The sequence below is a fragment of the Mesitornis unicolor genome, unplaced genomic scaffold, assembly GCF_000695765.1.
Source record: "Mesitornis unicolor isolate BGI_N332 unplaced genomic scaffold, ASM69576v1 scaffold5332, whole genome shotgun sequence".
In the NCBI taxonomy this organism is placed as follows: domain Eukaryota; kingdom Metazoa; phylum Chordata; class Aves; order Mesitornithiformes; family Mesitornithidae; genus Mesitornis; species Mesitornis unicolor.
Window position 1 is genome coordinate 97,563 of NW_010167009.1, and position 26,911 is coordinate 124,473.

A 26,911-nucleotide genomic window follows, 5' to 3' on the forward strand; every position below is an offset into this window, starting at 1 on the left:
ACAATATTGTAAAAATGTAGCTGTCCTGTAGTAACATGCTCCAGGCATCCACACAAGCCACCTAATATTGAAATACCAACAGCATGATTTTGAAGGGCTGGCTTGCTCAATATCATCTTTCAGGATTTGGAAATATTCCAAAAGAGACAGATAATGGGGTCAGGAAAGAGAAACAATTTCTGTAGTTTGACGCCTCCTCCCTAACACTCCCCACCCCAAACATAGGACATGAGATTTTTAGGTACATGCTGCTACCTATCCCAACAGTAAGCAATGCTTCGATTCATAGGGCTTGCAGTGACAGCACAGACAGGGACGAACATCTATTGCAGAGCATGCGATATAGAGGAAATCCATCACGTGAAAGGGTTAATTCATAATAAACTCAAAGCTGGGTGTTTATTTGTATGACTTCACATGGAAAAAATTACTTTGAAACATTCACATCACTGCATCTGGCTTCAAAGTAAATCCTCCATGCAGACAAGCCAATGCTTTTGTTTGGTTGTATGAGAAGCACTAAGCCTGACTCTTGGAACAAGCTAATGAGAGCAATCCTTGCTGGCTCACATCTGAAGAAGGCATTTTGTAAAGTTGCTTGTGTTTTGGGCACAGCAGTTCCATATCTCTGCCCGAACCCTGGCATTCAGTTACCATAAAGCAGCTTGCTATGGAACAGCTGACCTGACATTCATCAGGACTGACTCCTCTTTCTAAAAGATAACAGAGTAAGATGATGGCATAACACTTCAATGAGATGACATATCAAGCTTTGGAATTTCAAAAAGACCCCAAACTTGCTAACTCCAGAGGGCATCCACTCTGGTGAACATGAAAAGAAACTTACAAATTAAGATCTCAGCATTCCAAACACTTGAATTATTGAGCCCAAACGTGTCTAAACCATGTCAGCCAGCTTTCTGCTAAGAACAAAGAGATTTCTGAGACTGCATGCTTTCACAGATACAATGGATTTAAAAGAGTACAGTTTCCATGGTTGGAACTGATTTTAACAATAACAAGTAATAACTCTATACAGCTTTCCACTCAGCTTAACTCCTACAGGCTTTTGACAAGGTGGAAAACCATTTTTGAAACGATATTACAAATTAATAATTAAAATCTAGAGAGATCTGAATTAGCTGTCAATATATTAGTTTAAGTACCACAAGCACTTCACCACAGCAGCCAAGAAAAAAGATAGACAGTACTAAATCTGTACTCTCACAGTTAGATTGCAGCAGCTGACTTAAAGTATTTAAGTTATGATGTTGCAGAAACAACTCAAAAGGTAGAAGATACACATCCAGCAACACCCCTCACATCAGACTGTTCTCATATCCTGATGTCCAGCTCCATGCTTGGGCCACCTGACTAGAGGTTGCTAATTAAATACTCTGGCAGAAAGCTTATCTCCATTAATATCACTTGTAAAAGTCCTAGAGATGACAGAGAATTTGGTCCAAGATTTTGTTCCTCTGTTCAACATGTTTTATCTAAAACCCAAACCACAGGCTACTCTAGTGTCAAGGCCTGAAATAAAACGGGCATAGCCTCTTGATTTATGTATCAAACTGGGAGTATAACAGAGTACCTTCAGATTAAAAGGTCCACGTTATGGGTTTTTCAGGAAATGCAGGTTTCAGGATTTTTGGTTGCTAAGCAGTATCATAGCTAATAGTTCAATATGCTTGATTTTTTTCTTTATGATGTTGGTGAAGAAAGAATGTCTTTAATATTAAGTTCACCAAAAACGCTTGATCCAATATATGAAGTAGTCTAAGCCTAGAGACAGAAATTACTTTTGAAAAGTGGTATTTTCAGCTGCTGTGAGAACATGATGAAGACAGGCACTGCCACTGAGCTCCCTTTTGCACTTGCATTTAGTTATGATGATGCAGAGGAGGCAGACTGGTCACAGAGTCAAATGGCAGTGACAGAAACCTCATCCACTCCATGGCAGTGGTGAGAAGGGTCAGTATTGATTAAACTCATGTTAGCACTTAAAATGCAACACACAGCATGAAATCCTGGAGGGCTCCTTCTCTCCAGTCTTACGGTAATACAAAATTAAAACAGAAATTCTTCTACAGAATTGAAAGAATCCTCCAGATCCTCTTGACAAAATCTTGCCATAACATTAACTTGCCAAAGCAAGAGTTATTTCAGAAAGGTTTTTGAGTCATTTCACTTAAACAGAAAAGAGAGCCAACAAGAAAGAAAAGCTCTTAATGAATTTCACCTTTTTAAGTTCTAGCTTTGCAATCAAAATCTCTGAGTGCAATTCCACAGGACGTCAAATACTAATTTACTGCTGTTACAGTTTCAAGGAACTGGACTAATGTACCCTAATTTAGCAATGTAGAAGTCAGGTTTCTATTCCAAGATAGTTTTCTGTGCTCCTTCTTCAGTCAATGCATAAATAAAGCTTTCTCCAACAGGGCAGTTTATTCCAAAACAAGTATCTGAGATGGATCACTCTCTTCAGGTGCCTGTCTATCCTCAGAGGCTGCCTGCCTAACTATTTTAATTGAAATATGAACAAAATATCACTACCACATCCTACTCAGAGTTTGCTTTATGGGATAAGCAGTACATCTGTGCAGCACTTTAAAGTTCAGTAAAATATCAGACATTTTAAATATGTTGGGATCCTTGCAGACTAATGCATATCCAGTACAATCTAAGACAATCAAATATGTCATTCATGTTATCAAAATTACCTATAAAAATATTATAAGGCAAATGACTTCTTAGATAAATTTATTTAAGTGTTTTAAAAGAAAGTTTGGTTGGTTAAACTGATTCTTAAGGAGATGCAAATTTAACTTTAACTGATGATAATGAAATACATGTATCTCTGAACAATCAATTAATTGATACATTATATTAATACAACTTCTAACATGTTGGGTTTGCATTTTTTCTCACCTTCCAATATGCAAAAAATTGCTGTATTGTGCAATGACTTTAATGTTATCTCAAAGGACTTATTGTAAAATATGTGTGAAAAGCTTTAAGCCACAGAATCTGTATAGGCAGTGAAATAAAAACAAGCTAAGTAGCTCCTGCTACAATTATGAAGCGACTATCCTTCAAATACATCTTATTTCTTTAGTATTTTGTTCACTTTCTCATTGCCTGGATTGTAATGCTACATTTAGAAAACCAGGCTTGTTTCTTCCTCTTTTTCCAACTTCAATAACTTTCTGTCTTGAATGGAACACATTCAGACTGCAGCCAGAAGTGACGCTCATAAAGGTGACCTCTCTTTGTAAGGGAAACCATAAATATGACTTCTGGGTTTGTGCTTGAAAATAGCTCAGGAGAACATAATATGGTGCAAAAGCCATTGAACGTTACCCAGAAATAATAAGTCCTTACGTATTTTGTCTGCAAACCATGCTGTATTCATATTTCTGCAACCCTGGCTTTCAAAGGACAACTTCAACACTAATTAAATGTTGCCAGTACAGCAGGGCCAAAAGAATGAGATGGGTCAGAATGACCTACAGGGGATATTTCTAATGAATATCCCAAATAATCTCCAGACCAGAGACCTTTTAGGATACAACAGTACCCCTCAATTCTTAAAAAACAAACCAAAATCTTTCACCAGATTTCCTGCTCAGTATCCCCTGGAGTCTGCAGATGTGGCTTTAATACAGTTTTCTACTTAAGCTTATTTTCAGTAACGAATGTTTAGAAAGCATACACATAATGAAAATACTAAAATGCAATCAAGACACAATGTGACGATTTCTATATTATGTGCTCCCTTCATCTTTTTGCATTTTCCTGTAGTAAAACTGTTACACAAAAGGGACTTCTTAAAAAAGACTGGGCTAACTATTTCTAAGACAGTAGAATAGAAAGTACACAATGAATTTGGAGTAGATAGGAAAAGGGCTGAAGAAAAACAAATAATCTGAAAAAAATGCTCTGACTTATTTTGTGGAAAATTTAGAAATAAAGCAAATTTATTGCTTAGGCATATGCCTTTTCCTAATGAAAAAAAATTAATTGACATTTTTCAGATACCCTTCTTGGTAGACATTCTGAATCTTTGTTTATTTTTTTTATTTAAGATAAATCATAGCAGAAATTCTCTTTTCCATTTGCTTTTACTTCAATAGCAAAACTCTTTTCATAAGTAAATGTTCTGGCAGTGTTTTCTTGGAAAACAATTAAATATTGTATTACACTAAAAGCTCTGTTTGACATTCAAGGTTGACTTAACATTATTTGTGTATAGTTCTGCTTGAAAGCTTCAAGTATGTTAAAGTATGATGTTTATCTAGTTATCAAATCTGCCTTTTTTCATGTAGTTTGGGTTTCTCCTCTGTTTGGCATACTACGATCTTTATGTAGGTATTTTGAGAGTAGATTAATTTTTCTCCCAACTCTCTGCAATTATAAAGACAAACTGTTTCTTGACTTCACAAAAAGCTTTGAGGGAAAGCTGCTTAAAAATAGCCACAGAATTTCACATCATGAATATAAAATACACCTTGTTATATCTAATCAGCAAGAGTCCATGCAATCACGGACCAAATACGCTGTTGGAATAACAATTTTTAATTGGCTTACTGCAGTGACCATGAGTGTAAAAGCCTGAGGGAAAGGAGGAAGAGAAGTCCAAGCCAAAGAGCAGATTTCAGCAACTCCAGAGCAATGGTGGGATGCAGCTCTAGAAGGCCAGAGCCCTGTGGAGGTGGGCGATCTTCATGGAGAGCCTCCTCCAAGTGCCAAAATGCTCTACTTCAACCTGCAAGGAAGTGGGCAGGCACAGCAGGACACCAGTGTGACTCCACAGGGAGTGCAAAATAGAGGCCAACCAGAGATGGAAATGGAGAGAGGTCTTGTAAAAGCTGCTCTCTATCATCTTTGAAAGGCTACTAGTTAAGAACTGAAACATCTGCCCAGTGTGGTTGTAAAATGTCCATCTCTGTAGACATTCAAATCTTAACAAGCGCTGAGCAGCCACTTCTAACTTTGACACTAGCTTGCTTTGAGCAAGAGTCTCGACTGGATGATCTCCAGAAATCTCATCGCAATCCTTCTATGATTTTGCGATTATGCCCATTGTTTAACCTGTGCATCTGAAACATACACATTAGTGACCAGATACACTGCTGCCAGCAGGAAAACAAGAATTGGAAATTGCTTCCATGCACATTGAAAATTGAAAGCAAGCATTTTCAAAGTTGCAGATGCCTCTAACCTATATGAAAACCTTCTGTTATACAGAAGGGATTCATCATTTCATTAGTGTAAAAAACTGCTTCTGCTATGGTGTCAGGACTGAACAGTGACAGTGTCTAATCATTCCAGGCATCCCCACTGGCATGAAAAAGAAAGCTCTTCATTTCAAATGCTGTAATACACAACCCCAATACATTTCACTCTGAGCCTCATCAAAGAATGAGTCTCTGTCAAAATCCCAGTGGCAGATAGATTTTGAAAGCAGAGGTAGAATTACAGTGTAAGAAAAGTGTCATCAAAAGCTTCCCCTGGAATGCAACAACACTCAATTTAAGACACTATCCATGGAGTCAGCATAATTGGGAAGGGTGACATTCTTCTTCAGTTTCTCATCTGAAGGCAAAGAGAGAATAAGCCACGCAATAAATTCAGTTTGTTGCAGGCCTAATCAGTCTATTTTCCTTGTAGTTATTACTATATATTGCTGGCAGCAGAGAAATGAGATAGAGATCATAATTCTGATTACTTACCTATCAAAGCATCAGGGAGAGAATGAAGACTGCAATATGATCACTTTATGAAGAAGCAAGGACATCAAAAATGAGTTTAAGACTCATTTGTGAGGCTTACGCTGATGGTCAATACAGAGCACAAGGCAGAAATTTATTAGACACAAGATAGTTCTGTAGTTCAAGGGGTCTCTTTGTCACAAATACCAAGAGTGTCAAAGACCTCTCTTAATGTGCTGTGTTTCTGTTATCTGACTTGCAGGTTAACGCCTTTTTTTTTTACATCTGAAAATGTAGTTTGTCCAAACCTGCCTAACACAGATAAAGACATCAGTGTCACTGGCATCTTTATACCATTTCTGCAGCTCCTTTGGAAGTTTGCTTCACAGCTGAATCTCCAGCAAGTGAGCACCCACTTGCTCAAATTATGATATGCAAGAGGATTACAACTACCATAGCACCTCCTGCCTAAATTTCTGGAAGAAAATGTGACTTTTCAAAATTACATGGTTAACACTGACAGCAGTGACAGCTAGCAGTTCAGAGGAGAGGTACCTGCAAAGCTAGAACTTCAATGTCTCCTGGGAATCAACTAGACCCACCACTGAGAGTTTACACCAATGAGAAGGAAAAGACAGAAACAAATGGCTTAGAAACTCATTGAGTAGACATGGGATCCAGGGACCTGGATAGGCTGGATCAGTGGGCCAAGGCCAATTGTATGAGATTTAACAAGGTCAAGTGCCAAGTCCTGCACTTGGGTCACAACAACCCCATGCAGCACTACAGGCTAGGGGACAAGTGGCTGGAAAGCTGCCAAGCAGAAAAGAACCTGGGAGTGTTGGTGGACAGTGACTGAACATGAGCCAGCAGTGTGCCCAGGTGGCCAAAAGGCCAATGGCATCCTGGCCTGCATTCAGGAATAGTGTGGCCAGCAGGACCACGGAAGTGATCCCTTCCCTGTACTCAGCACTGGTGAGTGCAAGCCTCAAATTCTCTGTTCAGTTTTGGGCCCCTCACTACATGAAGGACTTTGGGGCACTGGAGTGTGTCCAGAGAAGGGTAACAAAACTGGTCTGGGGTCTGGAGCGCAAGTCTTGTGAGGAGTGGCTGAGGAAGCTGGAGTTTTTTAGTCTGGAGAAGAGGAAACTGAGGGGAGACCTTATCACCCCCTACAACTACCTGAAAGGAGGTTGTGAGGTGGATGTTAATCTCTTCTCCCAAGTAACAAGCGATAGGACAAGAGGAAATGGCCTCAGGTTGCGCCAGCAGAGATTTAGATTGGATATTTGGAAGCATTTATTTACTGAAAGAGTGGCCAAGCATTGGAACAGGCTGCCCAGGGAGGTGGTGGAGTCACCATTCCTGGAGCTGTTCAAAGAACGTGTAGATGTGGCACTGCAGGACATGGTTTAGTGGGCACGGTGCTGTTGGGTTGACGGTTGGACTTGATGATCGTAGAGGTCCTCTCCAACCTTAATGACTATGTGAAAACTGGTGTTCATCAACCAGGCTACTGGAATTTAAACCAATAACTTTTATGTTTAATTTTTAAAATATTAGTCATTTTTCCACGCAATGCACTAACATTTCTTGTTACTCAAAATGCAAAGCTTATTATGCCAACCACACCATATCTTTTTCTACATCTTGAACATTTTGTCAATTCCTGTCCTTTCTTTTTTTCTACAACCCATTACAAATATTGACATTTTTCCTCTCCTGCATTCTCCACAGTCACTTTTCTGTCTTGTTTTCTGCCTTTCTACACAGCCGTGCCTGCTCTTCTCACTAAACCACGCCTACCTGCAATTCACACAAACACTCTTTGAGCCTCCCTACAGACTCCCATTGACATGCACCCATCCACCCTCAAAAATCACCCCACCATATTTTCTTTCCTCTTCACATAAGACAGACCTGACTCAACTTTCTTCATGTGAAAAAAGCAATGCAGCAATGGTGACTGGAGCTGCTGTGCTCCACGAATTATTTTTTCAACAACCCATACCAAAAATAAATAACAAGAGAATGACATTTCTCTTTCAATATCCAAGTACTCTGAAGCTGTTGCAATATCTTATTATATTTTTTCAGCTAGCCAAGAGGACACTTCTTTTCAATACTTAAATAATTCTCTATTCTCCATTACGAATGAAGTAACATTGTTTTCTTTTTTCTCAGCCATAAGAAGGCAAGACTTGCTGGATTATTAAATGATTGCACAGGCAATAAGCCACTGGGTTCACAGTTTATGTGACAGGACATCAACTACCTGACAAGGTCGATGACTCTCTCCCTTGGAGCAGTGCTGACTGGCTCATCATTAATCATTATGATCTGATCCCCTGGTATTAGCTTTCCTTCAGAGGGGCCGCCTGGGGACAAATGAAAAAAACAAAAGCACACGTTAGTAGACCATTGTAAATGCACAGACACACTCTGTTGTTCACATAGTATGTATTTTTTCCTTCAACTAATGGCATATTTAACACTATTTCTAGTGGCTTAGCAGTTTCCACTGAAGTTCCTTAAATTAAGATCCAAACCTATATTTAGGCACCTAAAAATAAAGGGTTGATTTTCTGGAAAGCTAAAAGGACCCATAGGAGGTAGCCTAATTCACACCTTTAAGGTGTGACCACCCATACCTTACCCATCTCTGAACAATATTTTCCAGTGTTCTTGTAACATCGCACTGAGGATGACTCCTCTTCTTGTAAATAAATGATCCTGTTTAACTGCTGTTAAGATCAGGAAGTTTTTTTTCCCAGTGTCTACACCAGATCTTTCTTGTTGCAACACGTTGTTTCTTGTCCCAGGCAAAGTAACACTGGAGAACATCTTACTCCTCCTTCCTATGAAACATCACTTACATATCTGAAAGCCATTCGCAGCTATCTTTTCTGTTATGGGCAACACAAACCTGTTTCCTTCAATCTGAAGATAGCGAATTTCTATACCTCCAGTATTTGAGTCTCTTCTTCCTCTGGATTCCTACCACTCAGTGAACACAAGTTTTATATACATGAAAAGCACTGCCAGCTTCAGAGAGACATTGATATTTAGCATCAGTCTGAGTAGACAATCAGACACGCATGTGCCTATGTGCTTTGGATTCTGATGCTGCTGAAATGCATATTGAGTTTATCCTTTATAAAATGCACATAATACTTTGCTTCTCAGCATGATTACATGCCCAAAAGAGGGCATGACATCGCAGCTGCTGGTGAGAAGATATATCCTCTCTAGTCTTCTGTCTTTAAACTCTGTAATGATGATACATAAAACCCTCAATAATATTACCAATATGAAGATGAAGTCTTAAAAGAAAATGTTTCAGTACCAATACCAATTCACTGAACAATTGAGCTAATGCTGTTCCTCTCCTCTTTTTGGTTTCAAAACTTTACTTCACTTATATATCCCTGGATACAAATCCATGTAGGAGAATGTTGTCCTGAGATCATCTTTCCTCCTAGCCACTTGGAACAGAAAATATTAAACATCTTTTCCAAACTGAACTTTAACATAAAACTACATTAATAATGCTAACTTTGGAGAAAATAACTGTCTGGATGCCATTCAAATATTAGTTACACCACTCATTTAATCTGAAAGCAATACAAATATAATCAATGCACACACGTGGGTAAATGACATCAGAACTTTACAAAGTCAATTTTGCCTCTCCTCTGCTCTCTGCGGGTGTTCTGGAGAACATATTGAACAGGAGCAAAGTCAAATCCCTGCCCTTGGCTCCGAGGCAATTTTACGTAACAATGGAACTTTTAAGCATAAAGAGCAGGAGCTCACTATTTGGGAGACTGAGCAGTCCCAGGTCTAGTCACCCGTGAGTTCAAAAATAACACAAGCCTCACTGATTGTCACTCCAGGTAAGACATTTAGGGATCTATTTTGACCTGGCTTTTTGCCACACAGTTATACAGAAGTATTCAGTTTTTTTTTTTAAAAAAGCCAGCAATAACATCTCCTTTTTCAAAACTACATATTATAGTCAGAACCAAATAATACAGTTAGAAAACCAGTTTCTCCTTAGCAAGCTGATGATAGAAGGAATGAAAAATATGTAAGTTTTAATCTCGCAACTCAACATACCTCTTGAAAACTGATTCAATGGCAATGAAGGTGACATCAAACCAATATAAACTTAACAGGGCGAAGACCTTCTTTCCCTGGATGAAGTGGGTCAACGTCTTTCAGGCAAACAACAGTAATGGCTCAGAGCAACAACCTAAAACTGGTTTTCTGTTAACACAATTATATAATGTTCAAAAATGACTGGAAGGAGGGAAACTAGTCAGTAATACAAGGCTTAAAATCCTGCCTAGTATTTGTGATTACTTTGTCTGCCTGAATATTTTCACAGTACTCAAATTTGTAACTGTATTTCATCCCAGTAGGTTAAGTCCAAGTTTGCTTTTGGGGTCAGGTGGGGAAAACATACCTGGTGTTACTGAGCGTACAACAACTGGCTTTTCACTACCAGCCACAAACCCAAATCCTAGCACAGGATCCCTCCTCATTTCCACTTTCCGAGGGGCTGGAGGGGTTATTTGGCAGCTCTCTATTCGAGGGTCTTCAAATGTGGCTGATTGTGTCATGTGACTGTGAAAAAAATAAAAGATGGAAAAAGGAAAGAAATCATTAAAACATGATTTTGTGGTATCTACTTGAGCCAAGCAATTTATGCAACGATATGAGATGAATACCTGAAATGTGCTCACTATAGGAAATAAAACATCAACTTAATATTTTTCTATTAGATTTTCTTATTCCTAAATTAATAATGCTGCTGGCAGGTCTCAAATACTAACCAATAGTATCTCTGACTGCATACATTTAATCATACCCCATATATGAAAGAAGAATAACCCAACAATAAAGGCTTTGTCATCTGTGCTTGAATTTTGCATCCTTCATTTGTTGGAAGGGAAAAATAATAAGAGTCACCTACTAATAATGTAAAACATGACAATTAGAGTCTGCCAGCCTTTTGCAAGAAGAGATGACACACACTTAAATTTGGTTTTCAAAAACATTAAGCAAGTTGCAGAGCTGAGCTCTCTCAGGTAACAGGTAACAAGTCTATATTTACTACTCGGATAAACTCTCCGAAGTCACTCCTAACTGCTCCAGGGCAAAAAAAAATATATATATAAAGAAAATCTATTTATCAGCCATTACTAAATACTTTACTTTCAGCTACAGTGTTATGACGAAGCTTATTTATTGCACCTAGAAGACTAAATCATCATGGCTGGAGGGAAAGATCTTGATTTTTCAAGCAGAAAATGAAACGGAAGAAAGCTATCCAACACGATATATCTGTGAAAGAGGTCATGGTTTAAAAGCCTAAAGAATTCTAAATTAACATTAATGAACACTGAAATGCAACTGATGTTGTATGCAAACTGAACCGGAACATACTTCATGTCTCCCACCCAATGCCTAGAGCTCCCTGCTGAATCACAACTACCAATTCCCAGCACTGATCAGACAGACAAACAGATCACTCCCCTGCCATACCATTCCAAATGCCGTTAATTAAACTCTTGTGCTTCAGGAAATGTAGTCACCACTGCAGAAAACAAGCAATACCTGGTCAGCTTAGCACCAAAACAGACTGCAGCTCATGGCATCAGGTTATCTCTGTCTTGACAGAGCTCAAATGGTATTTGCTTAAGGCTGCCTGGCCAAGAGTTAATTCTTCTTTTATCTTCAGGGGACTGGAAATCTGCAGTTGCTGAACGAACTCCAGCTCTCAGAGGATAAACACTGTAGACAAGGGAGCCAAGTCCCAAACCTATCTGCAGGGAGGGCACGGGCTCCTCCGCTGAGAAAGGTAACGGCCAAGTGCCCAGCCTAAGAATGCTGCAAAGGACATCAGAGAGGCAGATATCCCCACAGCAGTATCGTCAGTTTGACAGCTGGTCTCCTCATAAATAATTCATAATATGAAAATCACGTAAATTTTCCATATCCTTGATAATCTTGCATACAACATGTTATAACATGAGAGTTAGGGCACACACCATGCGACCAGAAACGTTGCTCTCACCTCCTGTCCCTTTCCCACCTTCAAAAGCAAATCCCCAAAGAACTCCAGACAGGAAGCCCATAAGGAGAAAGGTGTCATTCAGAGATCTGTTTCCAGCACCAATGGCACACAAAAACTTCTCTGATCCTTCCCCAACACTTTCACTGTGGCCATGACATCAATTCCCATTCTCTCCATGGTCTGTTACTGATACACAGAAGAGCAGCAAAATCGCAGTAAATTCTCTTATTCCTGACTGGATTTTTCTAAGGCTTTTCTTCAAAGAAAATCTCTATCTCTATCACTAGATTCAGCCTGCCTAAGAGTAACATGTTGTCTTTTTATGCATATGATCTGAAGTAGCAAAAGCTACTTCCTTACAAAAATAGGAGAGAGGCAGAATACCTCTGTGTTCGCCTAGTACCTGCCCAAGGAGAAGTCAGCAGAGAAAATGTATTTTGTTTTCCTAGGTAGAGCATCACATCTAATACTTCTTTCTCCTTCTCCCCTTGTTCCTTCATTTTTTGATCAATTAATTTTAGATAATTTTCTATCACATTTACGCAAAAGAACTGTTAGAAAACCCAGTGAGTTTTATGCAGACTCCTTATGAAACCTATCTTCAAGACTTCTCAGCCACCCTCCTCCCCATCAACTCCTATTTATGACTTGGGGTTCTAGATACTCAAACATTAATGGGATACTTTCTGAGGTGTCACTGGTATTAAAAAAAATATTTCAACATGCGAACTTTGCTTTGATAAAGAATACAAAACTCTGCATTTGTCACCTCTTTTAGGTGACAGCCTTACCAAACTTCCCATGAAGTTAAAATGTCCCATTTAATAATTTCTTCCTGATAGCTGTTTCCATTTCTGTAATTGGGACACTATAAGCTGACACTGCCTCGAAAGAGGAAAAGCCATATTTACAAGCAACTTGAAAATACCGCTTGAGCCTTTGAGAGCTACTTTCCTGCCACTGTGCATCCTCTCTCTTTAAGCACTCGAGTAGTCTGGTTTGAAAACTAAATAAGGAAGTAAAAAAAAACCCACAACGACCCCTGAACACCCCCACCAACAGCTGCACTTCAGAGAACAAATTCCAAGAGTAGACACAGAGATTTGCTTAAAAGAGCAGCTCTGCTGCTGGATGCCTTGCTCCAGCCCCTGCATCGGCTCGTACTGAGAATCTGCAGCAGCGCAGCATCAGTTATTCAAAGCCTGAGCAAGGGGATCAGCGAGGAACCGTCCATCATGATTCTGAGTGGCGCAGGAGGTTTTATTGATTTTTAAGGTTATCCACCTTCAAATACATCAACTAAAAGGACTCTGCATTTCATGCTTCCACAGCTTGCTGCATCAGATATTCTTGTATCACTCGGTACGCTGGAAGTGTATTTCAAGAGAGGAGCAAGATATATGAACATGATCCCAGAAGAGATTAGATGAATACTCAAAGGTTTGTGCAATGCTACACTGACAAACCTGCTTCCTCCTGTGGCTAGTTCATTATTGAGATGCCAGCTGTAGTACCATAGTTCAAGACTAATTTGAATGTTGCATTAATGAGAGGTACTTGTTCTCCATCTCAGCTATGGAAAATATTGATTCCTGATGAATAACTATGCTGAAAATTTTAAAGCAGAATCTAATAAACTTGGACTCAAAACATCCACCCTGGGGAACCACATACAGAGCATCACTTAAACAGTGAAATATCTTTCAACTTCACACTGCAAACTTCTCATTTGTTTCATACAGAGTATAAAGCATATTAGATGGTACTGTGCTTAGATCATACCTACAGATTTACTTTTCTGAAGGGAAAATTGAAGAAAAGGAAAAAGGCTGAGATTTTAGGTATAAACTGTTCTTTCCACATACACAAACGCATGTTGCCCTTAGATTCCCTTTTCAAAGAGAGTTTATTTCCTACCATTTTCAATGACTGAGATGAGTCCCTGCTTTACAAAAGGCTATCTTCTCTGATGTACTCTTATTGTGAGCAGTGGGATACAGCTGCCATTATTAAGGAGAGTAACTCTTAGAGAATTTCTTGAACAGAGATTTTATATACTGGCCTCTTCCGAGAGATAAACTACCAGCTATGGAAAATCATAGAAGAAGTGCAATTCCAAGCACTTATGCTCAAAAACTCTCTATGGCAACTGCTCTACTCAAAAGAGAGGGTAACTGGGAAAATGAGAGATAAGGCATCTGAGTGTACACACACGGACACACAGAGCAGAACGGGGGCACTGCAAGGTAGCATAAAATTGCTGACCATGCTCATCTCAAAGGGGCCTACAGTGAGAGAGGGAGGAAAAAATTTAGGAAAGAAGAGTACCCTGTGGGGAACACTGATCAGCTGCAACAAGGCAGCCGGCACCCACAAACACAATTCAGCTGCCCAGGACACTATGGGGAACCTAATATAATAAGTGCATGCTTGAATTCATGCTCAGGAAAGTTGGAGGTATGGTTCAAGGCTGGCACTTTAAATCTTCAGATCATTAGCTTCATAATGATTAATTTGGTAATACTTTCTATGGAAACCTTCTTAGTATTTTCCTCATTCAAACCACACAATGAATACCCAAGGAATACCTAAACAAACAAAGACTGTAATTAAAATAAAATAAGAGCTTGATGTAATAATGCATATTAGTAATTAAAATCAAGGTATCTGAGCACAATGCTTTTCCAGCCTTTAGATTTTGAGTTTGCATTTCCACAGGAAAATGCTTCAATATGTAACTCTTCTAAGTTAGCATGAATCTAGCAACCCTGATTACAATAAAACATTATTTTGGTAATACATAACAAAAGCAGCTGAACAACTTCAGTTCCATTGTGTGATGACATCCAAAAAAAAGAGGTTTTAATCCTTAGCTTTTAAACAGTTGCAGTGTCTCTGCCATACGGATTGATTTAACTACAAAATAGAGCCTGTTTTGACTTGAGACACAGCAGGTGCAATCCTGGTCAACGATGGGGAAGAGTCTGTGGAAATGTCAAACCACTCATGGGCTGATGAGTGGAAGTGGGCGAGGAGGATGGAGATAAGGATTTTTCAGCAAAGGTTTAATTCAGAAATAAGAAAACCACTTCAAATTGTTGAGTACTGTTAAAATCCTGTCTCATTAACTCAGAGGAGGTGGAGGATCTGCTTTGTTGATTGCAGTTGTGATTTTCAAAAAGACCTATACAAGTTAAAGACACCGTGCAAACCTTCATTTGTAACTGTCCATCTGAATTCCTGAGGCCACGAGAGACTGCCAAAAAAACTGCCCCAAAACTACATCTTGGTTCATCCTCTATTCAGAGCCTTGGATTGTGCACTCTACATTTCCTTTGCAACTGGAAGTTGTAGAAGCTATTGCAGCAACAAAAGAAAGTAGAGTGGATTCTTGCTCAGTCGCCTGTCTTCAGGAATTACAAGTAAAATGGCTTGAGACTTGAGACAATTTTACGGAAACTGATAATATCATGAGGGTATTTTATAGTTTTCCCCTTGATAATCTGGAAAGACTATTAAAAACAACAATGACAGTTAAAGGGAAACTGTCACAGGTAAGAACAAATACACAGACTCTCCAGAAGATGAAAAACTGATCTTCCGTTTATTTATCCTAATGAGTAGCTTAATATGAAAAATAATCTTCTTCCTTCCTTCCTTCTCTCCTCAAGTTCCTGTCACCTCACAGTGTACCTCAAACCTCAAGTTAATTTATTTTCTCCAAGAAATCCTATGAGAATTATTAAGAACTAGGACACAAGTGTCAAAATCATGCATCAACTGTATCCGTCTTCTACTTGGAAATGACATTTCAGGGAAAAAAAGTACCCAAATAGTTATTACACTGCTAAGTAAAACTGCTGCTCCTACAGAGAATCTGGTGGCTTGACAAACTCCTCTTTGCTCCATTTTGCAGCAAATCACAGAGTCACTCACAGCTCCAGAGTTCTTTTTAGACATATTCAACAGACAAAAGTTTTATCTTCAACTGTTCAACAAGGAGTCAACTTAATAATAAAATATTCCCTACATTTTCACTGTTTTCACACAGGTGTGTATGTTGAGAATTCAATATCACAGGCACAAAATATAACTGGGAGAAGTTTTATCAGATTTTTTAAAAAATTTCTTTCTTTCTAGGACTATTTTTCTGTCCCAGTATCAATTCTATTTTTTTCATAAGCTTCTTCCGCACCTAAATCCTCTAAAGTCAGGTCATTTTATAGCACCCTAGAAAATGTTTGGCATATGCCATCTGGATGAACATATGGTAAAAATGTAATTAGAAAGAAAAAGGTTTGCTGGTTTCAGAAGAAGTTGGTAACAGCTTTTTGATAAAAATGGATACAGGGAAATCTGACACGTAAAAAATTTCAAAATCCACTCTTCCTCCACTGCTGGGCATGATGTGCAATCTAAAGCAAGACAAAGTGAAGCAAAATCACTGTGAATAAAACTGACATGAATACAAATTTAGAAGAATAAAAAGATTTATGCTCAGCCTCAGGCAGGCACTGGGAAAAATACACTAAAAGTATATTTTACAATGATAATTAGCAATCTCATATTGTGAATATAATACATGTAATATACGAAAGCTTCTGCAACCTGCATATACTATATATGAATGCTATATATCAGAAACAAAACAAACTTCTATACTCGAATCCCACAAAGACATGGAAATAAGCCTCAAGCCCCAACTGCAGACTAGCAGGTGTTTGTTTTGAGTTCTGTATCTACAGATTGCCACGGAGGTTTCCTTTTATTTTTCTTCTCAAGGATGGCTACAAGCGTTTCTAGAGCTCTGTTCATGAAAAATGCTTTTTCCTGCCTGCTGTATTGACATGGGGCTTTTCAGACACCACCCAAATAGCAGCAAGTGCATAGAAACATCCCAGTGAAAATTGGCCATGGCAAAAAAAGGGCCACAGAGAATGGGAAGGAAATATATGAAGAGATCCTGTGGAAAGAAGTTACGAATATCAAAAGATCAGTTACAGAACATTAAAAGAAAGGACAAAAATGGAAGGGGGGGGTGGAAGGCTTTCAACACTTGACGGTGTTAGCAGAAACTTTCAAAGGAAATTTCTTCCCAAAGGAAGAAAATAGGAGCTCCCAGTAACATCAGCCACCTGAATGCTGGAAATGCTTCCCCACTCGGTTGACTTGAGCAGGTTTTCATAGCCAAAGAAGGATCACAAATTACTCTAGAGTAGGTGGCCAAAACTATGGCTGAAGAGTCAACTGCTTCCCACAAGCAATTCCAGGACAAGCCCTGTCCTGGGGCCGCACGGGCACAAAGTAACCTGACCATGGGAAGGAACAAGGCAGCAGAAAAGGCTGGGGCTGACATCAGTGGGTTATGCCAAGGGTCCCAAATGCACCACTAACTTGGCCTTGCCTTTTCCTGGAACAGAGATTTAGGACCCCACCAAGTCGCTGGCATTTCCTTCCCGGAAGGAGCCTTTTGGCAAGTTGGCTCTCGTGTGTGCAGCACGGGCTGGTAGTGCAGCTCAGGGAGATACGGGTGTTTGGCCACCTGCCTGGCCCAGGTCCTTCAAGAAGGAAACCACGTGAGATGTTTCTGTTAGAAATCAGAATTACTGGCTCTCCTCCAAGGAAGGAATTTCCTATGCTTACTGAAGTACACCTTGTTGTTTTTCCCACAAAAAGCATTTTTCTTCATGTGATCTCAGCAGCTCCAATTAGGATAGCGAACTATGTTGAGACCTTTAAAGAGGACCTCTTTATTGTCTTCTACATATGTATTAATAAACCCTCTTGCAACTAAAGATAAAGCAAGGGGAAAAAAAAAGGTCTGCTGAACTGCAAATACACAATAAATTCATTTGGTTTAAAAGTGTCCTCTGGAAAACAGAACACGCAATTTCTATTCATCCTTCTTTTGAGAGGTTTCATGCTAACCCCATCAACAGCGAACTGTCAGCTCCTGCCTAGCTGAGCTCTGCAGCAAGCAGCACGGACCCACGCTGAGGGCCACCAGCGCTCCTCAACCAGCGAGGAAAAAGAGCTGCCATCTCCAACTCAACATGAATGATTTGTCCAACTGAAATGTTAAAAAAAGAAAGGGGGAGGAGAAGCACCATGGAAATAGCTTCTAAGGTGTTGATTAGAATAGGAAAGCTCCTGTGAAAAAAATCTGGTCTGGTGGAATGCTGGAGGCTTGCTTTGACATGCACGAGTCATTCTCTATGAACTCTAAGTGTGGGTACCCTGATAACATGGTAGGAAGATAGAATCCAGATTTAATATACCCATTGTAACCCCCTGGGCTTGTAACATGCTGGGCTTGGCATGAACAAACAGCTGAAATACTAAAGCTCCTGTATCTGCCTAACTCCTGGTAGCTCAGTAAAATTATGAGCATATGAGAGACAAGCACTTACAACAGCAGTAGAATGCATTTATTTCTTCTTTGAACTAAATCTTCCTCATTCCTTCAACAGCAGAATGGATGAGCAGGTCACAGAAAGGGCTCTGAACTATTTACTGTTTTCCTTCCTTCCCACAGTTTATATTGGAGGGCTCCTGAATGAAAGCCAGCCCTTCTGGGGGTACCACATCAACCATGCATTTCATCCATTGCCTCTTCAGCATAACACAGTCTTTCTCAGGTGGAAACTAAACATCAGGTGAAAGTAGCAACGTATGGGTTAGCAGATACAAAGTGGGTACTAAATACTGCAGTTGACTCGCTTATCCACAATCACATATTTAAAGATTCAGGGATACATACTACTATATCATTCTGGTGACTACAGCTCTCTGCACTCAGCAGCAGGCTGGAGAGTTGACTTCAGCAAAGGGCAGCACAGGAACCCAGTCAGCAATGTGAGTTTCTCTGGGTACAGGGGCACACGGAGGAGCAGTCTGTACGTCAGTATAATAAGCTGTCTCCAGTTTCCCATGCCAGGCATGAATTCTCTTCCCTGGAGACTCAAGCCCAGGGAAGCTTCGAAAGTTGCTTTTATAAAGAAGTCCAACTTCTGCATGGAAACAAAGAGGGCAAGAAAAAGCTTTTCCTTCTCTGGCTACCAGACAGAAGTGAGAAGTGAAAGCGATCTGCAGGCAACCACAGTGTATAGAAATTACTTCAAAAGGATTTCATAATAACTCCTAAAAGCCCCAAACTCAAGCCTTCACATTCTGCAAGTGAGTCTTCACAGTCAGTCTTCAAAGCAAATCTTCTAATTCTGTAACAAGACAGAGAAGGCCTGCAGGAGAGAGATGAAGAAAAGAAACAGTTTCTTTCTTTCCCCCTTTCTTTTAATAACATACAAATAGAGAGGATAACCCTTCTTGACTGCTGATTTGGGAGTGTGTCATTACAACTCCTCAGCAAATGCAAAATGAGAAAGAGAACATAATTGAAATAATCTAGAATGACAGATTGCACTGATGGGAGGTGAGGCTGCCAGATAGAACTATCACACGAAAGTTAAGCTTGTGATATAGAAAGAAGAAAAAAAAATCAGGCACCTTTGTTCTTTTTTTCCTGATAGATTATTCACTATACTTCAGCACTACATGGCTGAATGATTTTTCTGGCTCCACTTTTTGATTTCAAAGCAAGTTGCGAACCTTTCTAAGTGACAGCACTTCTAGTAACCACAGGATATTTTATATAACTTAAAATTAGAGGTGCTGGTGATCATATCTCAGCTTCATTACATCCCGAAAGCTTTTGCTAACACCTGTGAGTAACTTCTATCCACCTATATATGAAAACAAATGCCCAGCTACTAATCCATTATGTTTGACACTATTTATATAAGTATTACTATAGACAGTACGCTTGGTAATGATGTACAAGAAACATCACCTCCTTGCATTCATATCTGCCACCAAGCTCCCACAAAAGATAAAGGAGCTAAAAGGCAGTATTCGACATTTCAACACAGACCCTTTGGGGTTTAAACTGGGTTGACAGCTGCTGGAGGGAAGCATGTTCAGATGAAAATCCCTTACTTCCAGGTAAAGGAAAAGGTCAAACACAAGTGTCATTTACAGTAACCTTGAAAAAAGAAAGGAAAAAAAAAAAAAAAAGATTGAGAGGAAATGATGATGGAAGTTGCAGCCAGGCTGATCAGCACATCAAATCTCCCTGTTCATCTCAAGAAGTCCCAATTCACTGTAAACAGATAAGGGAAGCTCTTAATAAGGGAAGTAAACTAAATGTGCCAGAACGGGAGTTCAGACACCACAGAATGAAGGTCATGGGTTTTAGTGAAACGCTCCAATTTCAGAAGGTAAGAAAGAGAAAGAAAATGCTATGTTAAGGACTCAAAAAGGAGAAAAGTGCATATACAGGTGACGCTGGGATACTTTATCTCAGGCAGTGGCTGAGTCAGTACAATACTGATCACAAAATCCTACATGCAAAACACAGGAATTTATTGAGCTCGTTAATAATCAGTCAATGTCTATCCCAACTTTAGTAATGTTACTCATATATCATCATATCAATGAGATACATTTCAATATAAACTTTTATTATGCAATCTGCCAACATAACCAAAATTTTTGTTCATGTTAGCAGTTTCTAGCAGGAATCATAAATTTAGGTGAAGTTCTTGTGAAGATTAAGACACTGGAATTGTGTTCTTTTCCCACAGAGGAAAACAAACCCTTAAGACATGTGAAATGAACGGGCAGTGTGAGCTGTGTGACTCCCGTCTACACAGCGACAGTCGCAAACCAGGGTCTCATCAGCAGAGCAAAATTGTAAAACCAGAGAGGAAAGGTATTTGGAGACATTTCCTTTTATAACACTGCATGTTGCTCCTTTACTATTCTTCACCTATCACAAGTATTTTTTAATATTTAAGACAAATCTACCATTTTGAGAAAAATGTAACAAATGACTAAATTTCTTGTGCAGTATACACAGCACATTGCTTCATTATTTTATATTTTTCCTACTGTAAATAATACAGAGTAGAGCTTTACAAGGTTTCTAAACAGGCATTTAATTTTGATGAGGCAGAAAGATGAAGATTTTAATACAGCATTTTTGCATTTTAAAAAGAGCACATAAAACTCAAGTTTAATTATCATCGCATTATAATTAGTACAATCTTATGAAAAATGCAGTCTTTATACATGTGATAAACTCTTAACAAAGAATGCGAGACAGTTAAGTGGCATAAATACACTTAATGTCAGAACTTTCTAAAGATTATTTCTACTGATAGATTATTAAGTTCTACAAGCTTCAGCTTTGAACTCCAATCAACATCTTCAAGACATTTATAAAAATAACACGCAATTCTACAAGGGCTTGAGAATTCATTTTTCCCTTTAATCTCTACTGAGAGCACCAAATAAAGAGAGTTACTGTCACGATCAGCCCCACCAGGTCTGAGAGGAGGCTACATCCAGAGTGCAGGTACAGCCAGCATTACTGGCACCTGCAACAGCTCCAGTGGTCTCGAAGAGCTGCCTCTCCTGCCTATCAGGGACAATTTATCATTAACTTCTATAGTTATCATTAACTTCTATCAGACTTAGAGTTTTCAGTTCATTCCAAACTATGACAATCCTCAGTCTGGAGTTCAGAGCAATTCTACAGATGGTTTGCTTTTCGGTTAAGCCACAAGGATATCACTTTCTTCTGAAATCTAAAAGCTGATAAACTCTGCTAAGCCTAATCTTGTGAAAAACACAATTAAAGGCCTTCAAAGTTGCAGAACTGAAAACATACAGAAAATATTTTGTAATATTGGGGTTTTTTGATGAAAAAACCACACTGGTGTATTTCTAACATGAAATACAGTGCTGAAACAAAGACTTTAGAGACTCAGACTTTCAGACCAAGTACAACTAAAACAAAATCTTAGTCACTGATACTACACATATTTTCAGCCTATGGTAATACAAGAGGCAAACTGTAATCCTTCTGCAGATATATTGGTCAGAATCACAGAACAGGCCAAACTTGAAGAAAATAAGCCCTAATGTTCTGAAATTTCTTCATTACTTACTTATCTTCTTAAGCTTAAGAACTGGTGAACTGGTTTAACTCATGTCAGTTACCTTCAGGCTCAGGCTGCTCTGGGGTTCAGGGCTAAAAGGAAGGAGCAGTATTTGGTAGCCATACTATATTCAGTAATGCTTTTAAAAACAAACAAACTAACAAAAAAACCCCAACAAAAACCCAAAAAGAACGGAAAATAATGGAGCGCTGAAATACACACTTATTTAAACATCATCTGTGACATGATCTGATTACATAGCAGTGGCCAAATTTAGGCCAATACTATTCCCCCATTAATCTGCAGTCTCTACCATCAGGATAAATCAATTTTGTAGGAAGCGTTCCAGTGAAGAAGTCCCCAATTTTCTATGTCTCAATTAAGCAGGGTACTCTATAATAACGTTTTATAGTAAGATCATACTTCTTGGCCCAAAGCACTTAAATTTTCACATAACATCACTGAAGCACAGTGGCCTTTAAAACACAGGGCATGGCATAGCACATAAAAAAAGAAAGAGGGAAGCCTCTCCACAGTTATATCTGTTAAACCCTCAATTCTTTACAAAATATATTTTTGGCCTCATTTTATTGTCCATACAAAGCATACTGAACTTTGGTTTTAAATGTCTGCTATAAAAGTAAATATAAAGAGCATTTCCACCAAGGAATGAAAAGCTCAGCCACACCTGCTGATTTAGGTGTGAGCCTGCAGCTCCAGGGGGACTAGATGCCTGTATTTTCATTTACATGGCATATAAACTGACATCAGAGCAGTCTAACACAGTTAGGGAGGCAGGCCCTCGGTATTTCCAAGCAGTTGGTTAAACCAGAAGAGCTGCACTAAGCCTGTGGGCTCTGATGGACCCTTGCCTTAAAGCATCCGCACGGCCAGCAGCTTCAGGGCAATGCTGACTCCAGCCCAAAAGGACATCCCCTGTTTTCAGAGCTCACCCACCAGCCTGAGGCCGTAATGCTTCCATGCTGCCTTGCACCTAAATTTTAGAGATGCACATTGGCTAGCTGAGCCTCCCACTGCCCTGCTCCACCATCTGCTCAGCAGTGCCCACTGGCCAACACCTTCCCTCCAAACGATGCCAGCCCCACGGCAGTCACCTCCTCCTTCAGCTTTGGTATGTTAAAACAGCACAAACTTGACAATGTATGAACACATACACACATAGGATATCTTTGCTATCTCTATGATATCTTTGCTATCTATGATAACTTTGATATCTCAAAAAAATATGCACTTCTTGGTAATGTCACAGCCTGCAAAGTGGAAGTAGGAAATCACTTTTTGGACATTTAGTAGACCAATTCTTAATAGAATAAGAGGTAAGCACATGTAGGTAGCCCATATTCCTCAAAAGAAAGCCACCCCTTCACATCTTTAGTTACCCAGAAAACCAACCTTTATATTTTCAGATCACATAAAGTCTAGTCTATAAATGGAGCCAATTTCAATCATTTAATCATATAGCATTTTTCTTTAACAAAATATGCAAATCAAATTGTTATTATTCCAGAAATCAAGAACTCAGAAAGATTAATTAGAGAAGTTTTATTCAGTTCTGACAAGTAGTCTAACTTAAAAAATTTTAAAATTCACATTTGAGGGTGGGGGAGAAAAAAGTTTGTATCACATTTGAAAATAAAATTGGTCTCTAAGTTCTGTTTTGAAGCATTATGCACAACTTCACAAGTCATATATTCTCACAATTGGTTTAAAACAACTGGAACTAAAAATGGCAAAACTCACTCTACTATCTTCTATAAATTAATTAAAACATGTGACAAGAGAAAATACCAAGTCTTCTCCAGCAATATATAAGTAACCTACTTACTGTTCTACCAAAATGTCCATGAGCATAAAGAACTGACGTTTGAGAAGTTTCACATTTTCAGTAAGATTCATGTTCTTGTAGAACATGGTTTACAATTTATTCTCTGGTGTGGAAAAAATAAGAACCACTAAAGGATCAGCGATTCAGGGGACATTATGTCTAACCATTATAGTTTCATATCTTTATAGTCTACTTGTAGGAAGTATATTTCTACCACCTGATTTTGGCTTGATTTAAATACATAAAGCATTAAAAAAGAAAAACCCAAAAAACAAACCAGAAAAAATTGCACCTGCAGAACAAACAGAAAATGTCCCACAATAAATCTTTTTGTTATGCTTCTTCAATGAAATTTCTCCTCTTCTGTTCTCCTAAGAGAGTCAGATAGGAAAAAAGAAACCACCTTTTAAAGTTTATCCTCTTTAAAATATACATAGATGCTTGGCAACAATTCAGAGTACCTAGGTGTGAGAGAAGAATCCTGTCCTCATAGGAAGGGTTTACACTAGATTAAGATTGGAAAAAAAACCAAACCAAACCAAAACCCACACACCAACCAAACCACAGGCCATATATACAATCTTTCAAGAGTGATGGGAGAGGAAAAAAAAACCAAAGAACATCAGCACACCAAGTCCAGAGGGACTTTTTCCACAGTCAAACCACGCAATGGAAGGAGGAATGGGAAGCAAAGGAGAGTTGGTAGAGATTAAATCAGAGGAGAAGACACTCATCAGCAAATCCCTCAATTCCTTTTAATTGTGCATTGCATTTTAAATGTGTCACTACTGCCAAGAGGAAATTCACAATCAAACTTCTGGAATACTGGGAACACTCCACTTTACACCTGTAACAGTACAGACTATCAGTGCAGGAAAAATTACAAGGAAAACTATCTAGAAACCCTCATAACTTTTATTATGAAGCCTCTTCCAGCCTCCTCCCAGAGACCGACAAAATCCCAACTTGCTCTTCTCCTACCAGGATATTTTCTTACAGCTCAGTGCAAGCATCAATCAACATTTAATTCCTTTCTGAGTCCACTGGCAGGCTGACTTATAGCAACACCTGAGTGAAACTCAGCCCAGGCAAGACAAAGGCGGTGTTTGTGGGCAGTGGAAAAACATGGGGAGGCCTTGGCAAGCGTTATTATCTCAACACTGCTGTCTTCAGTGTGCTCAATCAACCTGCACTACCTCTACCCTCTGGTCACACTGAAAGGATTTTTCCTACTAAAACATAGGTGAGGCACTGTAAACTCACTGTAGCAAAACCAAAATGACGTCTACTTTTAAAGGGTTTTAATGACTCCAGCTGTCAAGGTTTAGGACTGGGTTGGCCACTAAACAAATAACAAATAAAAAGGAAATATAATAATGTAAATAGGAAAATTATGAAATATAAACAAATACATACAAAACCAATGTCAAATCCTCCTTCCCCATGACCATTAACATCATCAGAGGCTCTGTGGAGCAGGGCACTGGAAAAGTCCCAATGCAACCACTGTGTACAGACCCAGTGTGCAGTCACTGGCATCCTCTTTTCTCATGTTTCCAATGGCTAGATTGCTTGGGAAATCTCCAGTAGAGCTTAGATCCTTGGAGGAAAAGCTGTCACTAATCCAACCCCAAAGTTGCATACACATTGTCAGATGAGACGTATCATGAGAACAAACTGGATGTTTTCTGGAAGAACAAAACCTGTCTGTTCCTCTTAGATCTCCTCATAGCTGCAAGTAAAGGCAATCAGAAGAATGGGTTTTCAAATTCCATACTGAACAGCTGGGACTAAACCTGCATTTTATGTGCTGCTAGGGTCAAATCAATCGCTTAGACCAAAACAATGTGGCACAATCTGGTTGGGAAAATTTGCACATCCAGATCCTCTGCTGGTGATTGTCTCCTTTGCCTTTGCATGTGCTTTCCTTTCTGGACCTTCAGGCAAGACTACACTTCTACTGTAATCCTTAGAAGAAATTAAAATCAGTCATGCTGGAAGCATTTAATTTGCTTTCTGAATCATGATTCAAATTCTCTTTTACTGAAAGTTGGGGGACAGGGAGACAAAAGGAATTTTGGAGCAATTAATCCCTTCTACCAGTGGAAGGCTGCTACAGTGGACTGGATCAGGCTCTTGGAGTTACAAAATATGGAGCATTTGGGATTCAGAGCAGACAACTCTCTGCAGCAAAATTAGCTATTCATCTCCATTCTTCTGTATATAAATGAGCAAACAAGTTACAGCCAAAGTGTCTGCCTGCATGGCCTGCTTAGTGATTCTGAATGCGGGGCTATCCAGTGCACAGACACCCAGAATTAATGTTGAAAATACCCTGGCAGTCAGTTATTACTACTGATAAATATTAAATTAGATGACAACACTGTACTATAAAAACTGTGAAACTAAAGAAATAAAATGGCTGAGTTTTGAGCCAGAAAGACATGTCCTCTAAAAGATAAAAACAGAATTCTTCAGTAGATATAGATACGGGAATAGCTAATGATTGATCAGAAGAAACTTCAAAGCAAATAAGCCTACAAAGCAAAGAGATACACCATATAATTCTGAATTTATTAATAAAGCTTATATTGTAAAATTTTTGTATCATATCAAGGATGCTGGTGAGTTGAGCACATGGGCAGTATTTACTAAATATAGTAAAGGGCTATCCTCCATTCAATAGATCACTATATTAAAAAATATATATATTTGGGTTTTTTTGTATACTATTAATCTTGTATTAGTACACTCTATGCTTGGATCATAGAGTGACAACGTTTGAGGCAGTACTTTGTCCTTCTTAATATTTGGACCAGACTCTGAAACCTCAACTTTGATGCAAGTCAGTGCTAAGTGTTGTGGTACGTTTCTGTGCCAAAAAAGTGAAATCATGAACAAATGACCTGATCTCAGGAAAGAAAATGACCTCCACTCCAAATAATTTACAGTCTTGGAAGAATATAAAGCTATTTCATGGTATCCACAGAGGACATAAACAGCAAGTGGAGAAACAATATACTGCTCTCATCCTCACCTGCTCCACACAAACTTGCACATTTCTCAATTACTCCATGATCAGACAGACGTTATTGCAGTTGTCCTGCAGGAGGGAACAAACTCACGCTGATGAGTTCAGAACACCATGCCAGTGTTTAAATTCAGCTGCTCAGGAGATGACGTGGTAGACAGTTCCTCTAAGGGCCACTTTTATTAGTTTGAAGGCCTAGGTACAACACACATTGCATGTAGAGTCGCATTTGAACCCACA

At 39.0% G+C, this 26,911-nt stretch overlaps 1 protein-coding gene across 1 annotated transcript in view; it reads right to left on the minus strand.

Moving 5' to 3' along the window:
* The window catches only part of FRMPD4 (FERM and PDZ domain containing 4), a 112,330-nt gene that overhangs the window by 57,282 nt on the left and 28,137 nt on the right, over positions 1 to 26,911 (minus strand). Inside the window, 2 exon segments of the mRNA XM_010178513.1 lie at positions 7,990 to 8,092; positions 10,183 to 10,343. Of these exon segments, the coding sequence (XP_010176815.1) occupies positions 7,990 to 8,092; positions 10,183 to 10,343 (264 nt within the window).